This window comes from Tasmannia lanceolata, unplaced genomic scaffold (assembly GCF_043159265.1).
Source record: "Tasmannia lanceolata isolate RefF3 unplaced genomic scaffold, GAP_Taslan_0.1 ptg000013l, whole genome shotgun sequence".
In the NCBI taxonomy this organism is placed as follows: domain Eukaryota; kingdom Viridiplantae; phylum Streptophyta; class Magnoliopsida; order Canellales; family Winteraceae; genus Tasmannia; species Tasmannia lanceolata.
Window position 1 is genome coordinate 42,940,453 of NW_027518690.1, and position 14,031 is coordinate 42,954,483.

General features: G+C 38.0%; 1 protein-coding gene across 1 annotated transcript; it reads left to right on the forward strand.

The window, feature by feature from the left end:
• Positions 1–6,647: 6,647 nt before the first annotated feature.
• Positions 6,648–12,805, forward strand: LOC143890166 (uncharacterized). Its single transcript, XM_077394744.1, has 2 exons — positions 6,648–11,008; positions 12,222–12,805. The coding sequence occupies exons 1-2, from the start codon at positions 7,852–7,854 to the stop codon at positions 12,584–12,586; spliced, it is 3,522 nt and encodes a 1,173-aa protein (XP_077250859.1). The 5' UTR covers positions 6,648–7,851; the 3' UTR covers positions 12,587–12,805.
• The last annotated feature ends 1,226 nt before the right edge of the window (positions 12,806–14,031 follow it).

Consider the following 14,031-nt stretch of genomic DNA (forward strand, 5'->3'; position numbering starts at 1 on the left):
GAGAGCCGATTCTTGGACTCACAATTAAACGTATATCTGAGTCCAATATTCCGTTTTGGGCTCACAATCTGTTCCAAAAATCCAAAACAAACCGGGTCTAATTCTTGCACAACCAAAACAAAACAAAACAAAAAAAATCCATTTGGTTGCCGGAATTTTTTCGGTTCTTGGGATTTTGTGGAACAAAACACTTCTTGGGATATCGGGAAAAAAACTCCCTGGAAGTATCCCAGTAAAATAAAAATCCCATGTTTGGTTGACCGGACTATGGTGGGAAAAAATTGTTTGGTTGCTTAAACTGTTGGGAAGAAAAAAAATTCTTCCCAAAACTTATTTTTGGTTTCTAAGATTTTTTATTTTTTTTTTTTCAGGGTAGCGTTTCGTGCGGGGTTATTTTGGTTCCTGGGATTATTTTGGGCCCAGCAACCAAACGTGGGTTTCCTGCAGAAATTCCACAAAAGTCCCAAGAATAAAAAACATTCCGGCAACCAAACGGAGTTGGTGGAAATTTTTCTCTATGTCATTTTAAGCAAGAGAATGAGTTGCTAGCCTCTCTTGTCATGGTCTGCTCATGTACTACTTTCATTGCACCTTAAGCAGGGATGCATTTGTTAATGTGAGAAAAGTTAAGGGGCTGTTCGGATCTAGGATAAACACTGTGGAAAAAACTTCCCTAAAATTTGACCTTTCCAATGCTCGGATACCTCATTTACCATACAACCTTTTTTCCATAGGCTGCATTTGTTTTGAAGTAACATGGGTGTGAAACGAATTTTAAGCCCATTTTTCCACATTAAAATGGGCATAAATTATGTTTTACACTCATCTACATAGAAATAAACAGAGCCATATTAAAAAAATCACCATTTTCTTGGAAAAAATCATTCTTGCTACAACATAGAAGTCTTTTTTCGATGGAATACTATTTTCATTAAATAATTTTTCCGTATAAACTTTTACCTAGGTCCAAATGGCCGGTAGGAGTATTTTCACCCATGTACATGAAGAAAAAGAACTACCTAACGCACTCACTGCTTGTTTGGGGCACTTTGTAATGTCAAATGTCGTATTACCTATTAGGGCAAACCAGTGGTTCTTCCTTATATAGCCTATTTTAAGACTTCCTCACTACATAAGTTAATTACGTGCATATATTAATACCATCAGATTGGTCCCAAGTGTATTAACTTAAACAGGTTTTACTGTAGATGCATATATTTTTTGGAAGTATTCAAAGAGGCCATAAGTTTATATACAATTAGGAGCAATGTTTTACTAAGAAATTTTATGTTATTTGATTTTTTTTTCTTTTGTTTTTCTTTCATTTTTCTTTGGTCTATAAAATGTGCAGAATTCGGTCATTTCATAACAGAAACGAATTAGCAATTCTGACAGACTTTAAACTCTCTTCTACACTCCTATCTGATCCCCAAGTATTTCTACATACTATTTTTCCCTTTATTTACTGTTCTAGATACTGATCTTCTGCAGAAACAGTATCTAGAAATTTCTCTAAGGCTTGAAATTTCGGAAGGGCATTTGGGGTTTGATTCCGCTAGTGCAAGGCCTCATCAAACATTAGTATGGCTTCCCTACTAGGCTTCATTGTATTTTGGAGGCAATTCGTGGATCCCCTTTGCACACTACTGGTGGGGGCAAATCTTGTCTTAAGGAAAGTGATATCACGCCTTGAAGCAACAGAATCTGTTTTCTATCACAAACATTACCCTCAAATTCTTCAACATAAAGAAACTTCAAAAATTGGAAGATGGTGACCAAATTGATCAGAAAAGTTTCATGAATGAGGTACGCGCGTTAGCAGAAATCCGTCATCGTAACATTGTCAAGCTTCACGGGTTTTGTTCCCATCGTCGATGTATGTTTCTAGTTTATGAGTATATGGAAAGAGGAAATTTGGCTAATATCCTAAGCAGCGAGGAAGGGGCAATGAAGTTGGATTGGGTGAAGAGGGCAAACATTATTAAAGCTGTGGCACATTCTTTATCATACATGCACCATGATTGTGACCCGCCAATAGTTCATCCAGATATCTCTAGCAAAAATGTTTTATTGGATTCAGAATTTGAGGCTCATGTATCTCTGATTTTGGTACTGCAAGACTTCTTATTTGTTAGAAGATCAAAACCATTCATTTGTTGGGCCCCAATGTAAATATGCATTGCTCCAAAATCATCTCCATCTTACTATTCTGATGAGGAATTATCAAGTAGGTCCCATCTATGATCATTTAAGTCGTCAACCTTGGGGCCATGCCCTTTATCTCCGTAGAAACAAAACAGCATAGAGGGAAGAAAAAAAATATCTTCTTATCTCCTCACTCCCACGACAAAGGCAATAATATGCCCAGTCACTCTGTGGCCCATCGGATCACTAAACAACAGTTTGACCTCAAATCTTTAAGTAATCCCACTTCTTTCCTCTTTCAATTGTCACTTTTCTGCAAAGAAAAAACACCTGTCAACTAGCTAGCTTTTTGTCCATTTTCTCCATTGGGCCTTACAAAAGTCATGTGGTTTGGAAATAAATGAAACAAGAGCCATTCGTTTGTAAGATATGAGTCCTCGATCACTCTTCCTTGTAGACCACGGCAGAAAGAAAGTAATCATCCATAGGAAAGGTATGAGTGAGGTGGCCTCACAAATTAGACTAATAGTATGATTCCAAATCCTCACCCAAGTAAATACAAATTAGACTAATAGTATAGACTATCCGAATTCGGATTCGGTTTCGAATTTGACGGATATTTAGTATCTATTACCGAATTCGATTCCGGCGGATATTGTTCGAATTCGGATATTATCCTTGATTGTTGTAGTGTCGATTACTGTTGGGGCCCACCATCTGCTTGTTGGTATCCGCCATCTGATTATAACATCGTAATGTTTAGAAGATCAGGTTTTTTCTTTTCTCCGTTGAAAACTATTTTAAATAAGGGATTCTGCCGATTAGTCCCTGCTTTGTAAAAATTTTGCTGGAGTCCTTGCATATTTTATAGTTGCCAAACATTCATATGCTTATGTTAAGTATAAATGATTAAATAACACCAACTCTAACGGCTTAAGCTTTCTGAGTAATTGGTTATTTTACATCGTATGTTTCCGAGCAACAAAGCCCACATGTAAGGCAAACCTAGAAGAGGGGCCACATGTGCAAGGTGTAAGGCCAACCCAAAAAAAGAGGGGCCACACGTGAAGGGGAGTGTTGAAGTATAAAAATGATCAAATAATATCAACTCAAACTGCTTAAGCTTTTAGAAATTTTGGTTAGGGCAGAAACCGAAACTGAAACGTTCCAAAACCGAAATTTACCAAATTTCCGTCGAAATTTCGGTAATTTTGGCAAAAATTTTGATAAAATATTAATTTTTCATTTCTTTAGGGGAGGCCATGTTTGATCACTCTCGCTGGTGTGTTACTTCAAGGGAGCTGCTTTTTTTTATGTACATTGATGTCGATGATGTTTATTGTGGCAGCTGCTGCCCTTAATTTTTAGTATTATGCTCTCATTATGTATTCATCACACCAGCTTGAGGAGTGTTATACCAAGCTGGATGTGTGTATGGGCTTATTGTACTTTTAGTTGTTGTTGTAGTTCTTTGTAGCAAGCTGTAGCTTTATAGTATATACACTAAAGCTTGAGGGGGATTGTTCAATTACATGTATTAGGGGTAGTTTTGTCATTACTTATAGTGTAGAGGGTATTGTAGTCATTGTACATAGTTGCCCTGGTTTGGGCCTATATATTCATCATTTACATGAGGAGCTCCCTAGTGGAGAGACTCTCCATCCTTCACTCCTATTCTTCTTCCTCTCTTCTAAACTCTAATCTCATTTCTAACAGGTCCAATGTTGAAGATGTGTAGCACGACATGCTAAAATATTTGGCTCTTCCAATTCCTTCGTGATATTACTGATCAATATTATCCAAAAGCCAAAACCCATGAAATCCCTTTGCCATATATTTGTTGGAATGAAACCAACTAGGTTGGAGGGAGAAGATGTGATTCAAGAGAAGAAAATTGTTCTCTTGATGCCAAACACACAAAGAAAGTAGCCCAACCTGTTATGGACTTCAAATTTTACTAAAATGGCTTGCAAATGAAGAAGATACATGATCCAAAAATATATACCCTACACTTTAAATCCGAGACTAACAAGACTTAACTAATCTTAGCTTCCTTAAGCTACCACTAACCAAATAACAAATGTAAAATGACCAGCACAATTCCAAAACAAAACACTAAGTCCCTAGGTCATTAACTCCCACAAAAGAGATTTCCAATGTGGTCAAGTCTATATTCCAAGCTCCCAATCTAGAAGTAAATTAGTTCCAAAAACAAAATCATGTGGATAGGTGGTCAAGCGGTCAAGCCTAGATTTCCAACAATATTGCTAAGTTATATATCGAAAACGAATTTAATTATAGGTCAAGGCCAATACAGTGTGAAGAGACAAGGGCAGGTAGGCCATAAGGATAACGTAGGAGAAGCTTCTGAATGGGGGCTCACACTTAGACCACCAAGAGTGTGAGGACCAAACTCACCAAAAAAAAAAAGAGTGTTAAACTCTGAAATATGTTACATGCTCATCTATAAATAGGCGAATCTTCAATGGGTTTGGGGCCCTCTGAAATGTGTTACATTCTCCCCGTAGACATCTATAAATAGGGAAATGATTTCAACACAAACATTTTTGATACAAGACGCTCATGTTTCTTGTCTTTTAGTATTTAAAGAGCACTTTGATGGCAATTATATACTAAAAGACAAGAAACATGAGCGTCTTGTATCAAAAATGGTTGTGCTGAAATCCCTCTGAAATGTGTTACATGGACCTCGTCTTTATATTTATTGTCGCATTCATCACAGAAAGCAGAAAGCAGAAAGCAGAAAGCAGAAAGCAGAAATCTGTAAATCATCACACACTACTTTCTTCTTTCAAATCTCACTTTTACACGTAGAAAACAACATATGGTTTGGAAATAAATAAAACAAGGGCCATCGTATGTAAGATATGAGTCCTCAATCCCTCTTCCTTGTAGACCACGGCAGTGACTAACAGACATGTTTATGGCGTCAATCATGTAGAAGAAAAGTAATCTGGTAGAAGGGGCACTCCAAATTAGTGTTGCAACTTGGGTTGGGTTTTACCCGCGTCAACCCGATCCGACCCGAGATTTCTTCTAGTTTAGGGTTCTAGAAAACAACTCTAATTTTTGAGCCTTTGATGATGATCATTTAAATTAACCATCACTAGTCAATGCAACAACACCAATTTCCTAGGTCCAAGCGATTCTTAACACAAGTAGATTTAATACCAAAGATTAAACATTTTTTTAATGTGGGTATCGTGCATGTTCCCTCTACGAGCTACTTGTTGATTTTTTTTTTAATCATATTTGGGAGGTCTTTGGAGAAAAAACCGCTTACCACGATGTGTTCTAATTTTATAAGTTCAACCATTGGATTGGAGTAGAACAGGCACCATAAATTCCACCATTGGAACATAAATTATGGTGCATGTATCGAGAATGTAGAAAAACCCGACCTGAGAAACTATCTTGGGTAGAGTCGGGTTTAGGAATCTTAGGTTTTCTTTTAAAACAACCTACCCAACCCTACCCAAGATAGTTTCTAGGTTGGGTAGGGTTCGGGAAAACCAGACCCACCCGACCCGAGTTGCAACCCTACTCCAAATAGACTAATAGTTAGAGGGAATGATATATATTTGCCCCTTTTTCTTACTTGTAACAATCCCCTCTAGTGTAAAAGGGTACTCATAAATACACCAGAGATAAGCTACATCCATTAGAAAAGTAATATAATTCTTTGCCATATTTCAACACTGCAAAGTTGCACGAAAGCATCTTGTTGCGTGAAATGTGTTACATGTTTGTTGAAATCATTTCCCGGAAAATACATCTACAATATCATGCTCATCACAACTCCCATTTCTGCTTTGTGACGCTTTCTTGACATCCTAACAATGGCAAATTTGGTTAGGATCAACCTATGGAAATAAAACACTGCGAACGGTTTGGATTAGTCCTATGAAGTGGGTTTCACTGTACTTTTTGACAAATATGGGACGTTGAGGGGCACTCTGAGTATAAATAATAGAAAATTTCTATTATTTGTCTTCACAAAATAATAGAAAGGGATTTGCTAGGGTCCATTGCATGAAGGCATTTTGTGGCTGGTTGTTGCATGTGAGAGCAGCCACGTAGGCTCACTGGCTCACTTTTCACTAGATTTTATCTTATTAAATTCATATGAGGTGGAAAATTTTCTATTATAACTAGTCTTTTTAGCATTTGTCTTCATTAAAAAAAGGAGAAATAGAAAATTTCTATAGTTGGCTATTTTGGTCATTTAAATTATTTTTCACATGGGAAAAATAATAGAAAAGAGGAGAAAAAGATTGAAAGGAGAGCAAAAAAAAAAGGAGTTTAGTAATAAAACTCCACCTCGTTGGTCATTTAAATTATTTTCCAAAGTTTATGTGGTGAATGATCAAGAAGAAGAAAAGACTACGGTTCTTACACGCTTAGAAAAATACGAGTGGGGCCACATTAATTGTCTGCTACAAGAATAGATGTGCTACACGATTATTCCCCTCAACGCACCGCATAGAAGGACACACGACTTTTTCACTATAAATCTACATCCAACATGACCGAAAAAACTCAAACACCACCAACAACCATGGCCTTGAAGAAATCTCTTGCCCTCTTCTCTTTACTTTTCTGCTTTCTAATGCTTTCTTGCCGTTCAACAACGGCAAATTTAGTAGAAGCAGATGCTCTCCTCGGCTGGAAAGCTAGCCTCCTTAACCAAGCTCCTCTCAATTCATGGTCGCTTCACAATGCCACCAATAAAAGCCCATGCAATTGGAGGGGAATAGCATGTAACCACGAAGGAAGTGTCACTCAAATAAACCTAACAGGTGTAGGTTTGCAAGGTAAGCTCTATAACTTCAAATTCTATTCCTTTCCAAAACTCGCCAATCTTGATCTTAGCAACAATGCACTCTTCGGAACCATTCCTTCCACATTAGGAAACTTGACCAACCTTGTCACGTTGTACCTCTACAACAATAATCTCTCTGGCCCCATCCCAAAAGAAATAGGAAATTTGAAAACTATGTGATGCTTTCTTGACATCTCTTTACGTTTCTGCTTTGTGATGCTTTCTTGACATCCTAACAATGGAAATAAAACACTGCGAACGGTTTGGATTAGTCCTATGAAGTGGGTTTCACTGTACTTTTTGACAAATATGGGACGTTGAGGGGCACTCTGAGTATAAATAATAGAAAGGGATTTGCTAGGGTCCATTGCATGAGAGCATTTTGTGGCTGGTTGTTGCATGTGAGAGCAGCCACGTAGGCTCACTGGCTCACTTTTCACTAGATTTTATCTTATTAAATTCATATGAGGTGGAAAATTTTCTATTATAACTAGTCTTTTCAGCATTTGTCTTCATTAAAAAAAGGAGAAATAGAAAATTTCTATAGTTGGCTATTTTGGTCATTTAAATTATTTTTCACATGGGAAAAATAATAGAAAAGAGGAGAAAAAGATTGAAAGGAGAGCCACAAAAAAGGAGGTTAGTAATAAAACTCCACCTCGTTGGTCATTTAAATTATTTTCCAAAGTTTATGTGGTGAATGATCAAGAAGAAGAAAAGACTACGGTTCTTACACGCTTAGAAAAATACGAGTGGGGCCACATTAATTGTCTGCTACAAGAATAGATGTGCTACACGATTATTCCCCTCAACGCACCGCATAGAAGGACACACGACTTTTTCACTATAAATCTACATCCAACATGACCGAAAAAACTCAAACACCACCAACAACCATGGCCTTGAAGAAATCTCTTGCCCTCTTCTCTTTACTTTTCTGCTTTCTAATGCTTTCTTGCCGTTCAACAACGGCAAATTTAGTAGAAGCAGATGCTCTCCTCGGCTGGAAAGCTAGCCTCCTTACCCAAGCTCCTCTCAATTCATGGTCACTTCACAATGCCACCAATAAAAGCCCATGCAATTGGAGGGGAATATCATGTAACCACGAAGGAAGTGTCACTCAAATAAACCTAACAAGTGTAGGTTTGCAAGGTAAGCTCTATAACTTTAAATTCTCTTCCTTTCCAAAACTCGCCAATCTTGATCTTAGCAACAACGCACTCTTCGGAACAATTCCTTCTGCAATAGGAAACTTGACCAACCTTGTCACGTTGTACCTCTACAGGAATAATCTCTCTGGTCCCATCCCTGAAGAAATAGGAAATTTGAAAAATATGGCTGATCTGAGAATCTCCTATAACATTCTAATAGGTTCCATTCCTTCAACAATAGGAAACTTGACCAACGTTACTCATCTGTACCTCGGTAAAAATAGCCTCTCAAGCCCCATCCCTAAAGAAATAGGATATTTGAAAAATATGGTTGATATGGAAATGTCCTATAACATTCTAATAGGTTCCATTCCTTCCGCAATAGGAAACTTGACCAACCTTGTCACGCTGTACCTCAACAACAATAATCTCTCTGGCCCCATCCCTGAAGAAATAGGATATTTGAAAAATATGGCTGATATGGAAATGTCCAGTAACATTCTAACAGGTTCCATTCCTTCTGCAATAGGGAACTTGACCAACCTTGTCACGTTGTACCTCGACAACAATACGCTCTCTGGCCCCATCCCTGAAGAATTAGGATATTTGAAAAATATGGTTGATCTGAGGATGTCCTTTAACATTCTAACAGGTTCCATTCCTTCCACAATAGGAAACTTGACCGACCTTGTCACGTTGTACCTCTACAACAATAAGCTCTCTGGCCCCATCCCTGAAGAAATAGGATATTTGAAAAATATGGCTGGTCTGAGTATGTCCTTTAACATTCTAACGGGTTCCATTCCTTCCGCAATAGGGAACTTGACCAACCTTGTCACGTTGTGCCTCAGCAACAATAAGCTCGCTGGCCCCATCCCTGAAGAAATAGGATATTTGAAAAACATGGCTGATATGGAAATGTCCAGTAACATTCTAACAGGTTCCATTCCTTCTGCAATAGGGAACTTGACCAACCTTGCCACGTTGTACCTCGACAACAATACGCTCTCTGACCCCATCCCTGAAGAATTAGGATATTTGAAAAATATGGTTGATCTGGGGATGTCCTTTAACATTCTAACAGGTTCCATTCCTTCCACAATAGGGAACTTGACCAACCTTATCAAGTTGTACCTCCACAGTAATAATCTCTCTGGCCCCATCCTTGGAGAAATAGGGAATTTGAAAAATATTGCTCTCATGACATTGTCCGATAACCTTCTTAATGGTGCAATTCCGACCTCTTTGGGTGATCTTAAAAACCTAGCCATTCTAGCTCTATCTTACAATCAACTTTCGGGTCCTATCCTAAGCTGGAGAAACTGCACATCCTTAAGAAGATTTTCTATCAAAGGAAACCAGCTCACCGGAAATATGTCCGAAGACTTTGGAGTTTGTCCAAATCTAACATACATTGACTTGAGCTGCAACCATTTGTCTGGTGAACTCTCTCCAAGTTGGGGCAAGTGTAAAAATTTGACATCTTTAAAGCTCTCGGGGAACTTGATAACTGGTAAAATACCACTAGAGTTTGGACAGTTGATTCAACTAGAACTACTAGACCTTTCTTCAAACCTTTTGATTGGAGAGATTCCAAAGGATTTGGGGAGCTTGACAGCTTTATATAACATGAGTTTAAATGGTAACCAACTTTCTGGTCGGATACCATCAGAAATGGGAAAGCTATCCAATTTGGAGATCCTGGACCTATCAGCAAACAAACTTAGTGGATCGATACCAGAACAACTAGAAGATTGCTCGAAATTGCATTCTTTGAACTTAAGCAGAAATCATTTGAATGGAAGCATTCCATTTCAAGTTGGCAATCTAGCAGAGCTGCAAATTATGCTAGATCTTAGTTGTAACATGCTTACAGGAGAAATATCGCCCCAACTGCAAAAATTACACATGCTGGAAATCTTAAATCTCTCCCACAACAAGCTTTTTGGGTCAATTCCCTCTTCTCTAGAAAATATGCTCAGCTTGACATCGATTGATTTATCATACAATAATTTGGTAGGTAGCCTTCCTAACAACAAAGCCTTCCAACAAGGGACATTTGTTGGCAACAAAGGTTTATGCGGCAAAGCGCAAGGTTTGCAACCATGCAATTCCATACCAGTAAACAATGGAGAACCAAAAAAGAGACACAACGTTATCAAATTGATCCTTCTTCCTCTTTTCAGTGCAATATTCCTTCTACTTCTAGTTTTTGGCATTTCTTTCATTTTTCTCCACAGAAGAAGAAATGCAGAGGAAGAGAGAAATGACAGGAATAAAGATCTATTTTCAATATGGAATTGGGATGAGTGTATTTCTTATAAAGATATCATCGATGCGACAAAGGATTTTGACGACAAATACTGCATTGGGGAAGGCAGATATGGGAGAGTTTACAAAGCATCTGTACCAACAGGGCAAGTAGTAGCTGTAAAAAAACTTCACAAATTGGAAGATGGCGGCCAAATTGATCGGAGAAGTTTCAAAAATGAGGTACAAGCATTAACAGAAATCCGTCACCGCAACATTGTTAAGCTTTATCGGTTTTGCTCTCATCGTCGATGTATGTTTCTTGATTATGAGTTTATGGAAAGGGGAAATTTGGCTAATATACTAAGCAGTGAGGAAGGGGCAATGGAGTTGGATTGGGTGAAGAGGGTGAATATTATTAAAGCTGTGGCACATTCTTTATCATACATGCACCATGATTGCATCCCGCCAATAGTTCATCGAGATATCTCCAGCAACAATGTTTTATTGGACTCAGAATTTGAGGCTCATGTCTCTGATTTTGGTACTGCCAGAATTCTAATGCCCGATTCATCCAATTGGACAGAAGTTGTAGGCACCAGCGGATATGTTGCTCCAGGTTAGTTTCTCCTGTATTGTGCATAATTGATTGTTGCAGTATAAATGTTTAGAAAGTTGGGTCTTATTTGATTGTTATGTCAATTGGCTCCACGGAAGGACAAATTGTTTTAGACAATTGATGTGATTGGCCCCGCCCTAGAGATACAATATCCTAAGGCCCTGTTTGTTTTGGATTTTGAAAATTGTGTGGTAGTCAAAAATTGATTGTTGGACTCAAAATTAAATGTACATTTAAGTCCAATAATCAGTTTTTGGTCTCACAATCGGTTCTCAAAATCCAAAATAAACAGGGCCTAATTCTTGCAGAACCAAAACAAAAACTACCTTAAAATTGGAGGAAATTTTTTTCAAGTTACTCTGAGCCTCTGAGGAATGGACTGGTGACTACTAATTTTCCAAAATTTTGGCTCCATTTCTTTTGACATAAATGTGTGTGAAACAAATTTTACCTCCTTTTCCCTACTTTAAAATGGGCATAAAATTCGTTTTACGCTCATTTTACATTGAAAGAAACAGACCCATTTAAAAAAATAAAAAAGTAAAAAAATAAAATTCCCAACCCTTTTTTTTTTTTTTGTATGAAATACTTGTTACATGAAATTATTTTTTACATAGAAATGTTTGCCAAGATCCAAATGGCCCCAAGTGTATTTTCGTCATTTGGATAAAGAAACAGAACTACGGAAAGCATCATTCTGGTTATTAAGGGAACGCTGTTATCTCACATGCCTAATTTAATTAAGACGGCTTTAAATTTTTGAAATTGTAAAAAGACTGGTTGTTGGGCCATTAGCCTAAGTTAATAATATCTATAACTATTAGTAATTAATATTTTCCACATATTTGTCCTACCCCAAGGTATTTATATATTAATAAAAAAATTACATAAAACAGGTAGGATTACTACTTAAGGAACCTGTTTTGAACGAATACAAACAGTTTGTAGGCCTTCTTTTTTATTTTCCCAAAAAATAAAATACTTTGAATGCATAGATCAAAAGTGTTTTAGGTACGTACCTATTGATAACATGCGTGTCTACATTAATACAATCACATTGGTCCCAACAGTATAACTTAAATGGATTTTACTGTAGTGCATATATACAATTAAGAGAATTTTCTCTCTTTTTTTGAATGGTAAGAGCATTGTTTAACCTAGAAATTTTATGTCATTTGACTTCTTTTTCTTTTCTTTTTTTTTTTTTTGGCAGAGCTTGCTTACACAATGAGAGTGACGGAGAAATGCGATGTATATAGCTTTGGGGTTTTAGCACTTGAAGTGATAATGGGAAGGCACCCTGGAGATATCATCTCTTCCTTGTTAACATCATCATCTGAAGTTGGCCAAAATCTACGGCTAAAGGATGTGTTAGACCCACGGCTCCCAAATCCCGAAGACCAAGTTGGAAATGAAGTTTTTCTGTCAGTGTCAATGGCACTCGCATGCGTAAATGCAAATCCACAAACTCGGCCACCCATGCAACACATCTCTGGAAAGTTCTCTGCTCGAACTCCATCTTTTCCAAAGCCATTCCACACAATCGAAATGTCTCAACTGATGAAATTTCAAGTGTAAATGGGTTGGGTCTCTTCACCTACTCAGTTATATTGTATAGGTCAGTATTTCATATAGTTGATCAAAATAAGGGACGGACTAGGCTGATTGTCACCGTCGAGATCAAGTCTTGGGTCCCACTTGGATACATGTATGTTTCATTTAGACCATTGATCTTTGTAGACCATCATGAGGCAACCCACATGGTTTTGTACAGGTCTCGTTGCTCTGTGTAAGATAACATGCTACAATATTTTCTCAAGAGTTTCTTTCTCTAATTAAGAAAAATTGATGGAATTCAATTTCTCGGTCTTGTTATTAAGGGCATGTTTGGCTACCATGAATTTTTTTTCATGATAAACTAGCATCTCCAAGTGATGATGTACAAGGTATGTAGAGGATGATATCTAGAGTACATTCTATGTGCACGTGTGAGGGGAGAGATCTTGGCGGAGATGATGTTGATTTCGAGGAGTTGGAAGGAAATGAGTGGTTCGGACATGGTGAGGCCGCGTGGGTTGGGGTGGGGTCCCTCCCCTGTGGGCCCAACAGTCACTATGAGGCCCTTCCGATGGATGCTACTGATCACAAAAATTTTGACCTCATATCAGTGAATCATCACACTATTTCTCCTCTCTATCTCTCTCCCTCTTCCTTTCTTTCTCTCTCTTCTCTCTCTTTTTCTCTTTACCTTGGATAGCCTACACACCCAAGCCTCTTGTCTTGCGTCTCACACCCCTCTCACGTTAGAGAGAGTGAGCCTACTTCTTTCGGTTTTCCAAAAAAAAAAACCAATACAAAGCTAATTGCCTTCTTTTTTAGCTAGGTTTTCTAAAACACCTAAATATAGGCTTTCCTATTTTTCACTTTGCCTTCCCACCGAGTGGTGGGAAATAAGGCAACTTTCCCAACAGTTTGGATAACCCATTTTCCAATTTCCCAATTTCTTGTTTTTTTTGTTTGGCAGAGCTTGCTTATACAATGAGAGTGACCGAGAAATGCGATGTTTATAGTTTGGAGTTTAGTACTTGAAGTGATAATGGGAAAGCAACCCGGAGATATCATCTCCTCCTTGTCATCATCATCTGAAATTGGCCAAAATCTACGGCTAAAGGATTTGTTGGACCTACGGCTCCCAAATCCTGAAGACCAAGTTGGAAATGAAGTTGTTCTGGCAGTGATAGTGGCACTCGCGTGCATAAATGCAAACCCACAAACTAGGCCAACCATGCAGCACATCTCTGGAAAGTTCTCTGCTCGAATGCCACCTTTTCCAAAGCCATTCCAACAATTGAACTGTCTCAACTGATGGAATTTCCAGTATAAAAGGGATGAGTCTCTTTGCCTACTGAGTTATATTGTATATGTACATGTTTGTATTTCATATAGTTTGTAGAAATAAGAGACGGACTAGGTATCAAGTCACCGTGGAGATGAAGTCCCACATGGGGACATGTATGTTTAAT

What these genes read in the sequence shown, in the direction of transcription:
- LOC143890166 (XM_077394744.1), top strand. Translation starts at nt 7,852, where the DNA reads ATGACCGAAAAAACTCAAACACCACCAACAACCATGGCCTTGAAGAAA. An exon ending in CAGCGGATATGTTGCTCCAG is followed by an intron (nt 11,009 to 12,221) that starts GTTAGTTTCTCC and finishes TTTTTTTGGCAG; the next exon opens with AGCTTGCTTACACAATGAGA.